Source organism: Durio zibethinus, chromosome 5 (genome assembly GCF_047325235.1).
Source record: "Durio zibethinus cultivar Kanyao isolate XHJ-2024 chromosome 5, ASM4732523v1, whole genome shotgun sequence".
In the NCBI taxonomy this organism is placed as follows: domain Eukaryota; kingdom Viridiplantae; phylum Streptophyta; class Magnoliopsida; order Malvales; family Malvaceae; genus Durio; species Durio zibethinus.
In genome coordinates this window covers 23029745-23048727 of record NC_143166.1, presented here as the reverse complement: position 1 = coordinate 23048727, position 18983 = coordinate 23029745, and the positions used below count along the sequence as shown (strand labels likewise).

Below are 18983 nucleotides of genomic sequence, written 5' to 3'. Positions count from 1 at the left end.
ATTATTCTCAAATTTGAGTTTATAGTATGATATGTTTTTAAGGATTGGTTGAATTTGAAAATACTGTATTTCTTCTTCTCAAAAAAAAAATAAATAAATAAATAAATTCTAGTTGAAAACCGGATTGGGGTAAATAACAGGTTTATTTATCATATTTGGGTTACGGTTCGGATACTGAGATCAAATCTTAATCGGATCGATAAAGGGGTGTTCTAAAAGACAAAATAATTAAGATTTCGGATATGGCCCAGATGGGTACCTGAAGCCCGTAACATATATCAGCCTTTTAATAAACTATTTTGCTAGGAGTTTTCAATTAAAAAAAATCAACAATTTTTGATAAATTCCTTTTTCTTTTTCTTTCAATTTCCTTAGAAAAATAAAAAAAATGGGAGACAAGTACGAAACTTTGGAAATCCTCGAAAAATCACCAACGGGAGTCTTTAACCTAATTTTAAACCGCCCATCTGTGCGCAACGCGATTTCATTCGACTTCTACACCGAATTCCCAAAAGCTCTTAATGCGCTCGACCAAAATCCTAACGTCGCTGTCATCTTACTATCTGGATCCGGCGACCACTTCTGCGCTGGCATCGACTTCAAAAGCCTCAAATTCTTATCCAGTAATTACTCGGGAGACCGCGGCCGCTCCGGGGAGCGATTACTGAGACAGATCAAGTTCATGCAAGATGCAATTACCGCCATCGAGCGATGCCGGAAGCCCGTAATCGCTGCCATACACGGCGCATGTATCGGCATGGGAATCGATATCGTGACGGCCTGTGATGTAAGGTATTGTACGAAGGATGCGTTTTTCTCTGTGAAGGAAGTCGATTTGGCTATCACCGCGGATTTAGGAACGCTGCAGAGGCTTCCTGGGATTGTCGGGTTTGGGAACGCCATGGAGCTGGCGTTGACGGGTCGGAGGTTCTCGGGTCAGGAGGCAAAGGAGTTGGGTCTGGTTTCTCGAGTTTTTGAGTCAAACGAAGAATTAAGTGAAGGCGTCCTTACCATTGCAGAGGGTAAGTTTGTCTTTTTATTCTTACTTAGTGTAATTTTATTAAATCCTCAAATCTTATATGTGGGCTTAAGTTTAAGAGAGTGAAATTGGTATGGCAGGAATTGCTGGGAAATCTCCACTAGCCGTGGCAGGGACAAAAGCTGTTTTGCTAAGAAGCAGGGAGTTGAGTATGGAACAAGGATTGGATTATGTTGCAACTTGGAACTCTTCGATGCTTCTGTCTGATGATCTAACGGAGGCCATCTCTGCTCAAATCCAGAAAAGGAAACCTGTTTTTGCTAAGCTTTGATGCTGTTGTTCTTGTTATTGTTTTGTCCTAAAAAACAAATCCTTGGAATAACAGTAGGATATGGTCTATTTGTAGCTTATAAGATTTGGACCGGCATTCATCCAAAATTTCAAGTCAATGTAATAATTTTTGTTGTTCGAATTTTAGTATTCTTGCGGTGTGCGAATTATCATTTGATTTTTTTAAAATAAAAAATTGTATTAGAGAGAGGCGTCTACGTTCTTCCCCGCTTTTAGAAAAATAAGGATGATATGAAAAGATGGTTTCTCAAAACTCTGCTCACCAATCCCTAGTTCACCGTCATTTGTTGATTGGGTGAGGATATATGAAATAATGGTTTCACGTTACATTTTATTTTTTATTTTTTTAATTTAATTTTGTTTATTAAAAGTAAAGCTGAAATATTAAATAAGTTCTATGACTTTTTTAAAATAAATTTTTGTACTTTTTATTATATCTAAATAAATTCTAAATTTTTAATTTAAAATTATATTATTATTTTTTCACTTTCAAAATTTATATTGTTGAAACTATAAATAAGTTTTTTAAAATATAAAAACATCTTTCTTTCTTAAAAAAATTATTTTTGAAATTAAAAAAAAAAATAAATAAAAGAGAACGTGAAGTAAGGGGGAAAAAAATGAGCGAAAGTGAAAAAGGACGAAAGAAAATGGCGAGTGCAGGCCAAATGACTATCAATCTCCTTGGATCAGACGATCGATTCCAACCAACCCTTGCTTTTTCCTCATTTTTCTTTTTCCTTAATCTTTTTGATTTTAAAATTTTTTAATTCTTTTTATGATTTAAAAATTTTAGGAAAAAAATATTTTGACACCTTTGAGTGCATCATAATTTTATTAAATTAAATAGTTTTAGTATATAAGTAATTTGATTAATGAAATTAGTTTTCTGTGCAAATTGATAGATAAAATCAAATTTTAAATATCTAATTATAAATTTTTTCTCTAAGCATCAAGTCAAAATTTAATTATAATTGGATGCTAAATGTGTAATTAATTCATGTATATGTATAAACCCTTTTGTAAGAATAATGAATTTTACAATAGATCTATTTTCATAGTGTAAATAAATTCTCAAATCAATCTAATTTTTATATCATATGAAGTCGAGATCACATCATTTTATAATACATATTTGATGAATAAAATATTATTAAAAATAATTATTCATTTTAATTAATTTAAAATTTAACATGCTAAAATACATGTATAAAACATGACACTAATATTTTGATTAACAAAATATAAATCTCACAAAAATATATAAAATAATAAAATTTAATTAATTTAAAAAAAATAAATAGATTTTTTTCTTTTTAGAGTAGACATTACAGAATGTCAATCATCGTCTAACGTGTCTAACGATTTGTGTTGACACTTGGCACGACCGCCTAAATGTAACGTCATGACCTTGGTAGCGTAACGTTGACATGGCATTCCATGATGCAATCTATGTCGAGTCAAGCTTTACTTTTTTTTTTTTTTTTTTTTTCAAAAATTTTGGTTTTGATTTTAGATTTTTAGGTGCACATGCTTTTTTTAGATTTTTTTTTTTCAAAAATAACTCAATAAAATAATTTAGCATAGTATAATATTATGACATTTCGAGGGTAGTTTCGCCTTGAAAAAATATTCGTTATTTTTGAGAAACAAAAGATAGTGCAGTCAAATATGGTTAATGCCTCGCAGGCTTCGTTTGATAATTTAAAAATAATTTTCACAAGTAAAATAATTTTTTTATGGAAAACCATTTTGAAAAAAATATTTTTTTATTGTTTGAAGAATTTTATGAAATACAAATTCATAATAGTTTATGATACTCATTTCAAATTGATAAAAATTCAATTAAGAGGTCTTTTTCACTGTGGGTAGACTTTGTTGCCCGCTTTTTGGTTTTTGAAGTAAAAAAAAATTATTTGTGAATAATTTGAAGAATGATAAAAGAACAAAACGAAAAGATGAAGAATTATGAGAGATTTATGGGTTTTATGGTGAAAAACTGAAGAAAGATTAAACAACAAAGCAAAAAGATGAAAGAAGATGAAAAGAATTCAGGAAAAAGACATAATGATTGGAGAAGCTTATGGGTGTTTGTTTTTGAAGGAGATGAAGCCAAAGTGAGATTTTTGAAACTCAAACAAAATCTGGAAAATGAAGCTAGAATTTTTTAGTCCCTACCCATGAAGAAAAAAGACAAATACGTGCAAAAACAAAGGAGTGGAAGAAGAAGAAAAAAGAAAGTGAAGAATTAACGGTGATTGGTGAGAAAGAGTTAAATTTGGGAAAGGGTTGTGGATTTGTCTGGAGAGATTTCCGGAAATTATCTTTTGTCTGAAAAGAGACTAGAACAATTTTAACGTATTGTGCTTTAATTTTTTGTTGATTTGAAAATATTTTCTGTTTATCATGATCGTTTTGCCCTTCCGAATATTAGAAAACACAAAAAATGACTTCCAAAAATAATTTTCATGGTTATCAAATGAAGTCATAGGTTTATTTGCGGATATTTGGTAGCTGTACCAACTGGCTTACTGCAAACATGTGTTCCTAACCAGTTGTGTAGTGCTTGCCTGCACAACAGGCCTAAGATTGTCGACCTGATAGCCCAACACAACTTATACATTTGGTTTGTATTCAGCTGTGTTTGGCAAATGCTAACATTGCAATTTACAATTATTGAAAAACAAAAATAAAATAAAATAAAACATTGTAATTTACTGTATCATAATGTGTAAATTTGAGAACCCAATCTTTATACCCAAAAAGTAAAAGTCATTACTAATCTTTTATGGTTAAATATAATTGATTAACTAGTTGAATTTATCCCCTTTTTAAAAGAAATTTTTTAAACTTGACTAATTAATTTTATGTAATAGAATTATATTTGAGAATACGGTTATATGTGAAAAATGTATCAATATTCTACAATGTCCATCCTAAAATAATATTAATTAATTTTATATTATTTTAAAATTTTTTTAATTAAAATGATCTTTTATTCTATATTAAGTTTTATTATTTAAAATATTAAAATTTTTTAGGTTTTCAACAACATTTGATATCCAACATTATGTTAGAATTTAAAATAAAAATTTCACCGCAACAGTATTAAAAAAAACACATTAATTTTTTTTGAATAGGCTTATTTGTTGGATTTATTAATTATTTTATATAAAATTATTTTCTAATCTCTAATTATTTAATTATTTAATTATCTATTTTTTATTTTTATTTTTCTATTTTTTATTTTCATATTAAAAATTTATCTAAATTTTCTATCATTTTAGAAAAAAATTTAAATGATTTTCTCACATCAAAATTTCTTAGAAAATCATCCATTTGGGGCTTCTTAAACTTTTATCATTGGAACATTCAAATTTAATTTTTATGATGCAAGAAAAAAACAATGCACATAATTTTATTTCCACAAATTTATTTTCCCATGCTAATTTTATTTCCTTTTGTTAAACTATATAATTTCATGACTATTTAAACAAAATCTTCTATGTAAAAAGAAAATTTAAAATCATCCAATATTTTGACAAGACTTTATTAAACAATTTTACTTTTTTTTTTTTTTGCCAAGACTAACCAATTTTACTAGAAAATTTGATATTTTTTCAATTATTTTCCAAAATTTCTTTTAGAAAAATTTAAAATTATCATTGTTTTTATCAAAAGCAAAACCATTTACAAATAAATTTAATTAATAATTATCTTAAAAAACTTTTAATTAATTCGATATATATTTAAAAAATAAATGAACAAATAATAAAATAACTATAAAAAGATTTATACCTCATTAAATTGAGCAAAACCTAATAAAACTCCAAAGCAAATGCACTAGTCAGGTCACGATTGGGCCAGGTACTCGGGCTGCAAATCTAGTCCAAGTTAGAGACAAGTTGTGGGTCTAATGCATGTCTCGCAGATCTCGAGTCATCGATCAAGTCAATGCTTGGGTCAGCGGTAGTTAAAATGCAGCGTTTTGGGTTTCGTTATAGAAGCCCAAAAGTTTTTTTTTCTTCATTTTTTAACGTTACCTCTCCATCATCTTGGTTGTTTTCTTCTTTCCAGAATTTTTCCATCAAAGAAAACTTGTTATCGAAAGGAGACTTAAACAGTTCCAAATTTTTAGTGATAAACCTAGATTCAAATCGTCGAAAAATTCAATCAAAAGCAATGGCCCACCTTAAACCTAGAAATTGACCATTGTCTTCGTTATACATCGTACATTGGTGGTAAAATTTCAAAATTTTTTCTTTCCAATTCTCTAGAAATTTTTTTTTTATTTGAAATTTTTTAAATCTCCCTAGAATTCTCTGAGTCTCAGTTTTTAGACTCGAAGTTTCACCTCTTTTACCACCAACTTCACTGTCTGAAAGTCATAAAATCTACTTTAAATCTTATTTGATAAAATTATGCTCGATCCTTATATTTATATGAATTTTAAATTTTAATATTTTTAATATAATTTATAAAAATTTAATCATCGTACTAATTGCATTTAGATGCTTTGATTTTTGTGATTTGATAAATTTATTGAATAAAATCAATAAAATTTTCTGACATAACATTTATTATGCCACATAAAATTTTTTTAACACTCAAATTTAAATTTATCCCACTCAAAAAAAAAAAAAAAAAAGCGAGATGGTGAAAGAATAATTAAAATATAAATTTTGTTATAATAGAAAACTATGAGAAAATCCCCAAAATTTGAAACCTCTCTCATGTTAAAATTTTTTTTATTCTTCGTAAATTCTTAACACCAATAACGAGTTTTGATTCTGCATTCGATGTTGGTCATTGGTTATCGCTGACCCCAAATTAATAATTTTAAGTATTTAACTAATAAAAAAAATAAACTGAACTGCATGTGTTTAAATCCAAAAGAAAAAAAAAGGAAAACATAAGATTTACAACGTTAATCTTGAAGTCTAAGCTAATAGGCATAAAAAAAAAAAAAAAAAAAGGTTGTTGTTTGTAGAGTAAAGAATGAATAATGGTACGGGATTTAAATGGGTTTAAAGGACATTAATGAGATAAATGGAATTTTTTTTTCTCAACCGCGAGGCCTTTTGCCAATATTGCATCACTTTCACCATTCACTGAACCTATTTAATGAACATACCCTTCCATTAAACTCAAAGATCCAAATTCCAAATGCCTCACTTATTACTACCACCCAAACGAGACGAGTTATAGTTTGAATGAGAGCTTCGAGGGCGGTGAACTTTTATGTCTGGTTTTGTTATTTATATTTTATTTATTTAGTTATATTTTTATTTGTTATTGTTTATTTAAATTTATGTTTATCAGGAAAATTAGTTAAGATTATCTTAAGTTTATTATTATCTAATTTATTATTTAGAAATGATAAACATTAAGTTGAATTAGGAAATTAGTAAAATTAATTTATAAATTGATTTTAGAATTAAGTTGGTAAATATGAAGAAGTTTTAATAAAAATATCAGAGTTTGTCTTTACTCTAACGAGTTTTTTTTTTCCCCTCTTTTTTTTGGTACATAATATTTTGGTATCTGGTTGAGATGTTAGATCAACGACTTACCAAATTAGAAAGTGCAATAAGCAAGATCAATAAATTATGTTCTTCCATGATTTTGCATTTGGATGTAATGGTCTCTCATAAAATTGATCACAATGATTGGTTGGTTCGAAGAGGTGAAAAATTTTGAAGCTATTAAAATTTTTTTATCAAAACAATCAACACTAGATATTCCTTCTAAACTAGACCAGAATTGTCCAATAACTTCGAAAATGAGGAGGAAAATTTGATCATCTTGCTGCCATTTCAATTGCAAGATCATCATATTCTATTCAACAAAAAAACTGATTTTATATTTGATCAATTGCATTTTTAGAAGATTTGCATTGATTAAATAGCTCTTGCATATGTTGGAATGATTTGTCCAAGAATCCCCTTAATTTCATTTTTAGTACAAGATTCATCAATAACTAAAGCAACATGAAAGGATATAGGGAAAGGTGAGTGTTGGTTTTCCTTTAGGGCCAGAGGCATTTAAGGGAGATGGAATGTTATGTGTATATATAATTCTATGATATTTAATTAGGATTATATCTTAGTGTTTCATCTTAGGATTTACCTTATTTTACTTATAATTTAGGATTATCTTGGAATATTTATTTATTTATTTTTAAAATTATTTGTTAAGAGATAATAATTATTTATGTTTATCATAGTTTCTGAGGATTTGACTGACTTATATAAAGACCAGCTTATAACTGTCATGAGTGAAGTTGAATAAAAAAAAAAAAAATAAAGGATAAGTTTCTTTGGAAAAGGCTTTTTACTTTCTTACTTATTAATATGGTACACATATTTTAGAATTAAAGCAAGTTAAGAAAGCAATAGAAGATGAGTTGCGACTTATCAGATTTGAAGAAGGCATTGACAAACTTTTGTGAACCTGATATCTCACATGGATCAAATGGCTTCATACAAAGTAAAAGATTTCATAGATGAGACCAAGTAAAAGAAATCTTGGAACCATATCAATTACAATCAAGGTCGAACAATTTCAAGCATTTCAAGATGAGTTTGAGGAAGTTTTTGCACAACCTTAATTGTAACTAATGTTTGACAATTTTGAGATTGAGTTTAACAACTTCAAGATTGGGTTTCATAAGTCCAAAAACTTGTCACCATCTCAAGTTTATGATTTGCTTGAAGATCAATTATTGTTCTACAATGCTTATCATTGGCCTTTGAAACAAAGAAGAGCGTGAAGACAATCAAATAGTATTTTTCAAATTTTAACCCTTTAGGACAAAAGTTATTTAAGGGTGAAGGAATGTTATGTATATTTTATTTACTTTAGTTATATTTTTATTTGTTATTTGTTATTTAAAATTATGTTATCACGATAAATAGTTAGGATTATATATTTTAAGTTTATCATTTAGAAATGATAGACATCTAGTTGAATTAGGAAACTACATAAAATTAGTCTAGAAATTCATTTTAAAATTAAGTTTGTAAATGTGGAAAAGTCTTAATAATAATAATAAAAAAAAACTAGAGTTTGAGTTCGCTTTAAAGAACTCATTTTTTTTTTCTTTTCTTTTTTTTTTGAAACATAATAGATTCACTGACTTGGAACTTAGAAAAGGTTGTGTCTTGGTCGTGAAAGTCTGTTAGGTAAACTATGAATATACAAAAACAATGAATCCTTTCAATTGGGTATAAAAGGACAAGTGGAAAGTTTTCTAAGGATTTGATTTTTCTTTTTCTTGATTTTGATTATCAAATGGGTTCAGGTCAGAGGCTTCAAATTTGGGTTTTTTTTTTTCATTGGATTTGTTATTTATGAAAAAATACTTATGATTTTTTTATTATTGCTAATTTAAAGAAATGCCAAGCTAGCAAAATAAATTTTATTGATTTCATCTAATTAATTTATCAAATTCTTAAAGTTAACGCCATGTCAACAAAGTTAAAAATTAACTGATAGATTTAAAGTTTGATTAAATTATTAAATTTAACATGTATTAGGATTAAGTTTTTATAAATTATATTAAAGGGATTAAAATTCAAATTTCATGTAAGTAAATGGATCAATGGCATAATTTGACCGTCTTATTTCCTTAACTCCCCTTTGGTTCTAATCCAAAACTTCTGAAATGAAATGCTAAAAAATTTTTAAACTGAAAACTCTTTTTCTTTAAAACTCTTTTGCTTACCTATCTTATTCATTGTATAATAGACCAAACACATACAAGATATGTAGAGATATTTGAAAATAATGTAATTGGTGCTGCACTATTTCTTAAGTTGTTGCCTTCTTTGCAAAATTTAGAAGTGTTAGCGTCAAATTTTATAGATTCTATCAAATCGATTTTGACTTGCTAAATAGGCAAAAATGACCCTAAAAATAAATTCTAGTGGAAAAGGCTTAAACCGATTGGTACTATATTATGCAAATCAATATGCGTTCATAATGTACAACTAAAATTGGGACGCAAGTGTGAACGGTACGAGTTTTACTCCTTAGCATTTTTTTTAGAGTTAAGATTTAAGATTTGATTAGAAGTTATCAATCAATTTATTTATATCATAGGAATCAATACCGATTTTAAAGTCACATTCTTGTCTTTATAACTTAGTTTAAAGATTGTAAACAAGATATTAGAAGACTCAAAACTCTGAATCCCATTTGAGATAAACCTAGCCTTTACTTATCCACTTCAAACTAACATCCCTACTAACTTATGGAATAAAGAGTATTCCTTTCCTTTTTGTTCTTGATGATAAGCAATGCATATGAACAATTTATATGTTTCATGTTATCATACATGCATCTTAAAACATGTGCAGATCCATCTTGTAATCTAAGGTGTCCCAAAATTGGGAAAATAAAAAAATTTGAAAGAGAAAATTTCACTTGGCACCCCTAAAATTTTTCTCATGAACACCTGAAAAATAAGCAATTTGAAAGAAAACTTTCTACTAAACACTCAAACTTTTCTCATGGAAACCTTTTTTGTCTACAAAATTAATAAATTTGTTGACAAAAATGGTAAATCCATTAGCAAATTTATATATATATATATATATTATATGACACCCTTAAGAAAAAATCCTGGATCCACTACTGTCTAAAGAGGTATATGTGGGTTGCACCTTGGGTGGTTTATTAGCAATTAAATGATTCAAACACCATATTATCAATCAATTTTACATAAATAAAATAGTTCATGCCATATTATATAAAGTAGGAAAATGTGACCATTGAAGCATGAAATGCAAAATAGTCTAAGTGGCATATTATAATGATAATTCAATAAGATGCCTTAAGGGCATATTTAATTTAACTCATTTGTATACCAGTTAGGGGCATTTTATGGTCATAAGGGCATTTTAGGGACTTTTTCCTTCAGAAGGTGAATCATCAACAAAATAAAGGTAACTTATTATTTCGATATGAGTTGATTTGTTGTGCCAACCTGAAGTCTTGATATTGATGTCAGCTCAATCAGCCTAACTTCTTAGCTAAAGGTACATGAAAATGCTGATTTGTCACCCTTTAATTAGATTGTTGTCTGCTAGGTCAAGTTAGGTCAGCATTATCGGCCCAAGACCTACCTTCAGAGCTTTGGTCACCTAAGCTTGACACCTTTTCCCTATAGGCATAAATAGCCCTCTTACACTAGATATATTTGTTCAATTTTTTTTCTCTCTCTTCATAAGATTTCTATCAGTTTTTTCTTTTCTCGAGCATGACTTGAGCATTGGAGCATAAATATCAAAATAACCTCTGGCCTTTGCTTCTAACTTGCCTTTAAACTTGTGATTTTAGGACTTTATCAAGATAGCTTGACACAAACATTTTGGCATGCCAAGTAGGGGACTTTTGTTTATCTAGCCTATCCAATCATGCATCTAAAAAAAAAAGAGTTACCAAAGAAAGAGGTAATGCCATCGTAGTTAGAACTAACACCAGCTCAACCAATAAAACCCTAATTGACTTGTACAAATAGCCCTAATAATGGTGCAGTTTGAAGCCCTCACCAAACAATTATAGTCACTGAAAAAATTCATCAAAAACTTAACTCCCCTACAGACCTTAAAAGAACCAAATCCTATGGCCCCAAGAAACCTACAAACAAAAAAGTTGTTGACCTATAATGATAGTGTTACCTCATCGGCCTTTAAAGAAGATGAAACCCCCAAAAGTTAATACCCTACAAATGCTTACACATAAATCATTTAAAAATCCAAACAGGCTACTTCAAAACTACAACCCAATAGGAACATAACAGCTTGAATAGAGATAATGAGGAAATGCTAAAGAATAAAGCCTCTACATTTGATGAAGAGTTTAAGTTTCTAGAAACATCACCTTTCATCGAGGAATTCGATCGAGTTTTATCACTAAAGGGATTCAAAATGCCCACACTAAAAAAATTATGAATGTAATATTGATCCATTTGATCACCTTGAGCTTCATAGAACAACATGTTGATATAAAGAACCAATGAGCCTTTTATGTGCCATTAGCTTTTGACTTGCCACATCTCTCAAGGGGGTAGGTCGATCATGGTACATTAGCTTGGAACCAAGATCGATCTCAACATTCAAATAGCTTGCTCATTCTTTTCTGACCTATTTCATGAGCAATTGATGAATTTAAAAGACTACACTGAGTTTGATCACAATCTATCAAGGATGCAATAAATATTTAAAAAAGCATTTCATGCCTTTTAATTCTAAACCTTTTCAAGTAAGAGACTTAGAGCAAGCTGTAATTGTGGTTGCCCTGACAAGTGGGTTAAATGATAAGGAACACCACTTTAAGCTCACTATTTGTAGAACTCTTAAAGACTTTGGCTGACGTGCTTCTAATAGCCAAAAAATACAACAATGTAGAAGTTATAATACAAACCAATTGAGGTAAAAAAGGGACATCCCCCAACTTTGTAAAAAATTGGTAGAGAAAGTCCACCAACGGGTACCTTAGACCAAAGAGCCTGAGATGAAAATACGATGACTACATTACACTAAATATCTTATGAGAAAGTAATTTGATGCAAAATGAAATGGACCTTTAGCTTAGATAGCTTAAGCCATCGAGGTAAAACAACAAAAAGATTCAACCAAAATATGTGCTTTCTACAGGGATTGTGGCCAAAATACTGAGAGTTACATAAATCTAATGAATGAATTGATCATAAAAGGTTAGTTGAATAAGTTTATAGATATTAAATGACAAGGATAAGGCATAATGAATTTTAGGTGTAGAAATAAGAGAGAATAGCTGGTGAGAAACCAAGAAAAAAGAAGAAAAAGTGATGATTAAGGTAATACCAACACAGGCCCAACCAACGGGATGAATAAGAGAATGATGCTAGTAATAAAACCATTGTAGGGATTATTAATGTGATAACTAGTGGGACTTCAATATCAGCCAAAAAGAAATTTGACTAACTACCAATAACGCCCAGAAGGTCCATAGCTAAAAAGTTGAAGAATTTAAGGGATAAGTCACTTCTTTTTATCTTGAAAGATTTGAAAAGAATCCAATTCCCTCATAATGATGCCATTGTCATATAAGCCATGGTGTATAATCATGTTGTTAAGAGTGTATTGTTTGATAATAGAAGCTTAACCAATGTCTTTTATTATTCTATAATATTAAAAATGGGGATCACCGAGGATATGTTAAAGTCCTTCACCACCACTCTGATCTATTTTGAGAATGAATATGTGCCAATTAAAGGTACTATCAAGTTGTTGATCACATTAGGATCTAAGCAAAAAATTTTCACATCGATTGTTGAATTTAGGTAGTGGACATCCCCTTAGCATACAACATGATTATAGAATGGTCGAACCACTCTACTATGAAACTTGTTAGCTCAACTCTTTACCTTAAAATCAAATTTCCTACCCCCAATGGGATAGGAGAGGTTCGAGGGGACTAGCTTAAAACAAGACATGCTATGTTACTACTATGAAGGAGAGGATTGGAAAATAGATTTCAAGCTCAATTAGAGTTTAGGAAACTCAGGTTAAAGATGGAATTAAGGTTAGGGTAATAAGAGAAGAAAAAAGAGTAAAAAAAAGGTCTGAGGGTAAGAAACACGTAACCAACCAAATCAGGGAGAAATGAAACATGCTCTTTCAAGAGCCAAAAATGGAAACAAGCTCTTAAGCTTAAAATTTGTAATTTTTTAAAAAATTGAGCTTTTAAGTTGGCGCTGAAATAATCAAATTGAATTTTAAGCTGAGTTTTTAAGTCGGTACCATGAATAATATATTATTGAATGGATTCATTTAGACAAAACTCCTACTTTGCATCATAATTTTTAAGTTTATTTTTCTTCCAACTGGTAAAATAAATTAAATGTGTAAAAAATTCACATTTAAAAGTGTCCATTTTGTAAGAGTCAATCTCGACCTAAATGAACAAAATGAAATCATTGATCAAAGGCTCAAAACTAATCTTACTCGACCAAAACCAACAGAAGATCTTATACTTGCGTCTTTTTTTTTAAAAAAATAATTAAAAAAATGTATGTAAATAGAAGCCAAGCTTTATGAAAAAAATCAATACAGTTATTATTTGCAGAGACTCTATCATAAATGTTTGGAATGGATCCCTTAATAATAGTCCATAGATTAGATATTGACCCAAATATAAAATTAGTTCGACAAAAAAAGAGATGTTTTATCTCTGAAAGGTAAAAAATGATAGAAAAAAAGTCAACAAATTGTTAAACGCTGGGTTCACCAAAAAAGCATAGTACACTGAATGGATAGCCACCATAGTATTGGTGAAAAAACATAATGAAAATTGGAGAATGTGTGTCAGTTTTACCAACCTCAACAAGGCTTGCTCAAAGGATAACTTTTCTCTATTAATTATAGATCGATTATAGGTGATCGTACTGATCACAATTTGCTCAATTTCATGGATGAGTACTCGAGTTACAATAAGATCAAGATGCTGAAGGATGAGGAGGAAAAAAATTTTTTTTGACCAAGAAAGGTTGTACTGTTATAAGGTAATGCCATTTGAACTAAAAAATGCAGAGGGGACCTGCTAAATATTGGCTAACAAAATGTTCAAAGATTAAATCGACTATAATATTCAGGTATATGTTGATGACATGTTTGTTAAAAGTAAAAGTTCGGAAAAACACCAAAAAGACTTGGAAAAAACATTTAACACTTTGAGAAGGTATAAAATGGAGCTTAACTCAAGCAAATGTGCCTTCGAGGTCACGTCAGGTAAATTCATCGGATATATGACAAACTATAAGGCCACATAAGCTAATCTAAAAAACATTTGAGCTATTTTAAAAATGAATCCACGGACTTTAGTGAAGTATGTACAAAGGTTGACATGAAGGATAGTTCGCTGTGCAGGTTTATGTTTAGGTCGACAGATTGGTGCTTACCATTTTTTAAAATATTTAGTAATATATCAAATTTTTAATGGACACCACAATGTTAACAGGCCTTTGAAGAGCTTAAAGAATTTCTCTCATCATTTTCAATATTGTCAAAACCACTCGACTAGGTATTATACTTCTATGTTGCAACCATTGATCAACCCATCAATTTGGTCTTAATTAGAGAGGAAGAAGGAAAGCAAAAATTGATTTATTTTGTTAGTAAAGTGTTAACAAGAGCTAAGCTTAGCTATTAGAAGATAAAGGAATTAGCCTATGCTATGGTATTAACTAGAAAATTAAGATGTATTTCCAATCCATTATGTAAATGTTTTAATCGACTAGCCATTAAGGTAGATTTTGCAAAATCTCAAATTTTCAAGAAGGTTCATCAAATGGATAATCAAGCTTAGTGAATTTGATTTGTACATACTACCTAAGTCATCGTTTAAGTTATAAGTACTAGTAGATTTTATTGTTAAGTGTATCTCAAACAAACCTAAACAAGACCTAACTCGATCAATCGATAAAAGGAGAAAAAAAATCAAAACTTTATGTGGATGGGTCAGCTATAAATAAAAAAAGTGTAACTGATTTGATTTTGATCAATCTAGAAAATATGCAATTTTTAGTATGCTTTGAAGTTTCAATTTAAGGCTTTGAACAATGAGGTAAAGTATGAAGTGCTGATTGCAAGCCTAAAACTAGCAGCTAACCTAATATGAAAAAGCTCCTTGTATATAATGATTTAAGTTGGTGGTCAGTTAGGTGAATAGAGATTTTAGGGCTAGAGAAAGGGAATGAAGAAGTATTTAGAAAAAGTGAGAACACATTTAGCAATGTTTTAAATGGTCGAGGTAAAAAAAATACCGATATCAGAAAACACCCTAGTTGATTCACTATTTGAGTTGGGTTATTTTGTAAGCAAGAGATGAGGTATCCTCTTGATTTTTTGAGGGTAGAGATTGCTATCTAAGGCTTAAGAAATTCTTAGAGATTTATTACAAGATAGTTTTATATCTTGTGAGAGTTTTCTTCAATTTAGTAGATTGAAGCCTTAGTGTAGACAACCTAGAAAGAGGATGTAAATGTCTTATGAAAAAGGACCAAACCTCTATAATTTTTTGTGTTTGATTTCTCAATCCCTATATTTTTACTTTGATTATTATTGTTATATTTGCTTTAAGTTCATTAATTGTTGTTATTTGCATCATATATTGATATTGAGTTTAATTCATCATTCAATTATATTGAAATCTAATTTTGGGAAAATCTTGGTGAAATCTAATTTTGGAAAAATCTTAGTGAAATCTAATTCACCTCCTCTTGGATCACCATCTTCACCTAAAAAGTTAATAATTGCTATCAAAGTTTTGGTTCCATTTTGTAAGTTTAACCATCTTGATAAAAGATCTTATGATTCAATTTAGGTTCCAAGATAGTAAGAAAGTCCTTAAAGCTCTTATGTTTGATAAATTTGAATTTTGTGAATAGAAAATAAGGATGAAAGTGTTCATTATGGTCCTAGATTTTAGTGCTTAAAATGTGATAGAAAAAGAGTTTGAAATTCCTTCAAATGATGCAATTTACATAAGGGAAGTGATGGATAATGCAAAGGTCAAGTGCATTCTCTATGGAGCTTTTAACTTCCACAACTTCAATTTGGTCTCAAATTACTCCACTTTAAATGAGATATAAAGAAAGTTGGATGAGCTATATAAAAGACAACTTTCCAACCAACACGTATTATGTCTCATGTCCTGGACGTAACCTCTAATTCATATACTTTTGATAAGTTGCAAGAGGGAACTCTTGGAATATTTATTGTTTATTCATATTTATGTACATAATTTTTGGACGTAAATTATCTTTTTAATCTTTTGATTTTTTGAGATTTTGTTTTTTTAATCATTTAATTTTAAAAATAATATTTTGATTACCAATCCTATATATTAATTTTGCATAGATTGACTTTACACAAGACCATCCACGTGTCACCTCCCTTATTTTCATTTTTTTTTCTCTTTTCTTTTTTCCTTGTCTTTATCCTTTTTCTTTATCCTTTATTTATTCTCTCCATATTTAACAAATTAAAAAAAAAATTATGTGTGCCCATTGATATTAACAATTAAAAAAAAAAAACTTTTTCCATTTTTTTCGAGTCATTTTATTTTTAATTAGATAAGTTTCTAAAAAAAAAAAATCCATGAAGGTGTTAAAGTGACAATCTAAATTTTTTTTTCTTTTTTTAGATTTTTTTTAAAAAATTTATCAATACAATTAAAGTTTTATATCTTTTAGGACAGTGGGGGTGTCTAGGTAACACCCCATTTGTCTTTCTTTTTTTTTTTTATTTCATTTGTTTTTTTAGTTTTTGATTTTTTAAATTTGGCTTTTTTTTGCTATTCTTCTTTTTTAATTTTTGATTTCTTTAATTAGATAAATTTTAAGATAGAAGTCAATTGATATAAGGAAGATAAAACACCGGATAAGGTCAAGGTTTTTTTCTTTTGAAAATCGGGGATGAGTCGAAGGTGAATTTAGAGTGTTTTAACCCACCTAAGGTATCTAGAAAATATATATTGTATTATTTAATTAATTTATATTTATGTATATTATAGTAATAAAGTTATTATTTATATCATAATTTAATAAATTCACGTGGCATCTCAATTTGGCTTCTTTTTCTTCTTTTTTTTTTTTCCATTTTTAAATTTTTTACTCTTTTAATCAAATAAATTTTATAAGAAAAAGTGAATGGAGATAAAGATAACAAAATAATCCATATTCGATGGATTTAAATTCATTTTCATTTAATGGTACATTTTTTTTTAAAAAATTTGGGATTGGATCAAGGTTTTTTCCTTTTGAAAATTCAATTTGAGTTAGATGCGAGTCAATGATGTTTTGCCCCTACTCCAGGTATACATAAAACTTTATATTTTTATTATTTATTTAATTTTATATTTACATATATGTATTATATTAATAAAGTTATTATTTCATATCTTAATTTAATAAAAAAATTTATGCATAATTTATATGTAATTTTATTAAAAAATAATAATTTTATGAACATTATAATAACTTAGAATTATGAAATTAATTTTGGATTAATTTAGATTGGATGCAGGTTATAGATATGTGTGTTAAGTTGGGATTGAGAATAAAAAATAATAACTCGATGTTAGGTCAAAATTAAAGTTATGTTAAATTATTATAAAGTCTAGTCAAAGTTGGGGTAAGCATAAAATTGTCTTAACCCAATCTATTGCCATTCTTAAAATTGAGGTATCCATGTGGCACACTCATTTGGCTTTTTTTATTTCTTTTTTCTTAGGCCTTTTTTTTTTTCTAGTTTTACATTTCTTTTTGTTTCTTTTTATTTTTAATTATCTATTTTAGCATTTTTATCTATGTTTGGAAAAATAATTGGGCAGTAAAAGTGTATACATGGTATTCCACTTGACTTCTTTTTTTCTTGGCTATTCTTTTTTTTTTTAAATTTTTTTCTTTTTTAATAAGATAATTTTTTTTTAAGAAATGAGGTAAATGGAGATAAGGACCGCAAAACATCTCGTATTTGAAGAGTTTCGACCTATTGGTCCAATAAGAATGGTTTTTCTAAATCGCAATTGATTCAGGACAAGATAGTTTTTTCTTTTTGAAAATAGAAGATGAGTTAGAGGCAAGTTTAAGGTACTGATGATTGCTATTTTTCTTAATGCTTTCAAGTGCACGATGGTTATCAAGTAATAGTAGTGATGAAAGTAAAGTATTATTCCTATAAGGATTATAGAATTAAATTGTTAGGTTGATTCAGATACCAAAGTTGATAAACTAAACTCTTATATCTAAACTAATAGAAGCTTGATTTGAATTGCAAATAATAAGTAAAGAAAGATTGAAAAAGAGATTGTGTAGGCCTATGTCTATTTAACCAATCATCAGTTGGAAAGCATTAGATTTAGCCAAATGCAACTAGATCTAAATAACAAGAATTGAAATTTTAAATAACAAAGGTTCAAGATTGTTGAATGGAACAAAAAACTTTAGAAAAGGAATTTGAATGATTATTGTAACTTGGAATAGCATAAAAGAATGAATTAAACCAAAATGCATCAAAAACCAAAATTTGTATTAAAGAAAAGAGTGTGGTCAGTAGTGTAAAGCCAAAAAAAAAAAAAAATTGGAAAACCAATTGCAACAAAGAAAGCTTTTAAAGAAAATAGATCTTGAAACTAAGAATGCTTGTATTGAAAGAAGATTTAAGAAAACTAGAGGATTTTGTAATGGCTAATCTATCACCTTATTTTAATACAAAGAAAATCTAAAAAGAACCTAAAATCTAAAAAAAACTAGAGAAAATCAAAAAAAGAAGAAAAAAATGGAATGTGGGATGTGTTGGAAACAAGATTTAGCCTTCTTACTTATAGATGTGAGTTCAATTATAGGGTAGAGATTAAGCACACAAGTTCCATTCTATCAAACACCCAAGGATAAGAGCTATCTTGATCTGTTAGTGTTGGTTGAACATAAGAGTCTTTAATCTTGGAGAGCATTGACTGATCATGTCTCTTGGAATGCAATATTGGACTTTGGATCTTGAATGGCACACATCTTAATCATGTTATCTTGTACATTCAGTTAAGCTTTGAATTCCAAAACCATGTTGTTGTTCTTCATCCAAACTCTTTAAACTAGTCTTGTAAA

General features: G+C 28.8%; 1 protein-coding gene across 1 annotated transcript; it reads left to right on the top strand.

Moving 5' to 3' along the window:
* Nucleotides 1-292: 292 nt before the first annotated feature.
* DCI1 (delta(3,5),delta(2,4)-dienoyl-CoA isomerase 1) lies at nt 293-1451 on the top strand. Its single transcript, XM_022871058.2, has 2 exons — nt 293-1022; nt 1120-1451. The coding sequence occupies exons 1-2, from the start codon at nt 389-391 to the stop codon at nt 1308-1310; spliced, it is 825 nt and encodes a 274-aa protein (XP_022726793.1). The 5' UTR covers nt 293-388; the 3' UTR covers nt 1311-1451.
* Nucleotides 1452-18983: the final 17532 nt, after the last annotated feature.

Coding starts and splice junctions, on each gene's coding strand:
- DCI1 (XM_022871058.2), top strand. CDS start 389: ATGGGAGACAAGTACGAAACTTTGGAAATCCTCGAAAAATCACCAACG. Junction 1,023..1,119: donor CGTCCTTACCATTGCAGAGG/GTAAGTTTGTCT, acceptor TTGGTATGGCAG/GAATTGCTGGGAAATCTCCA.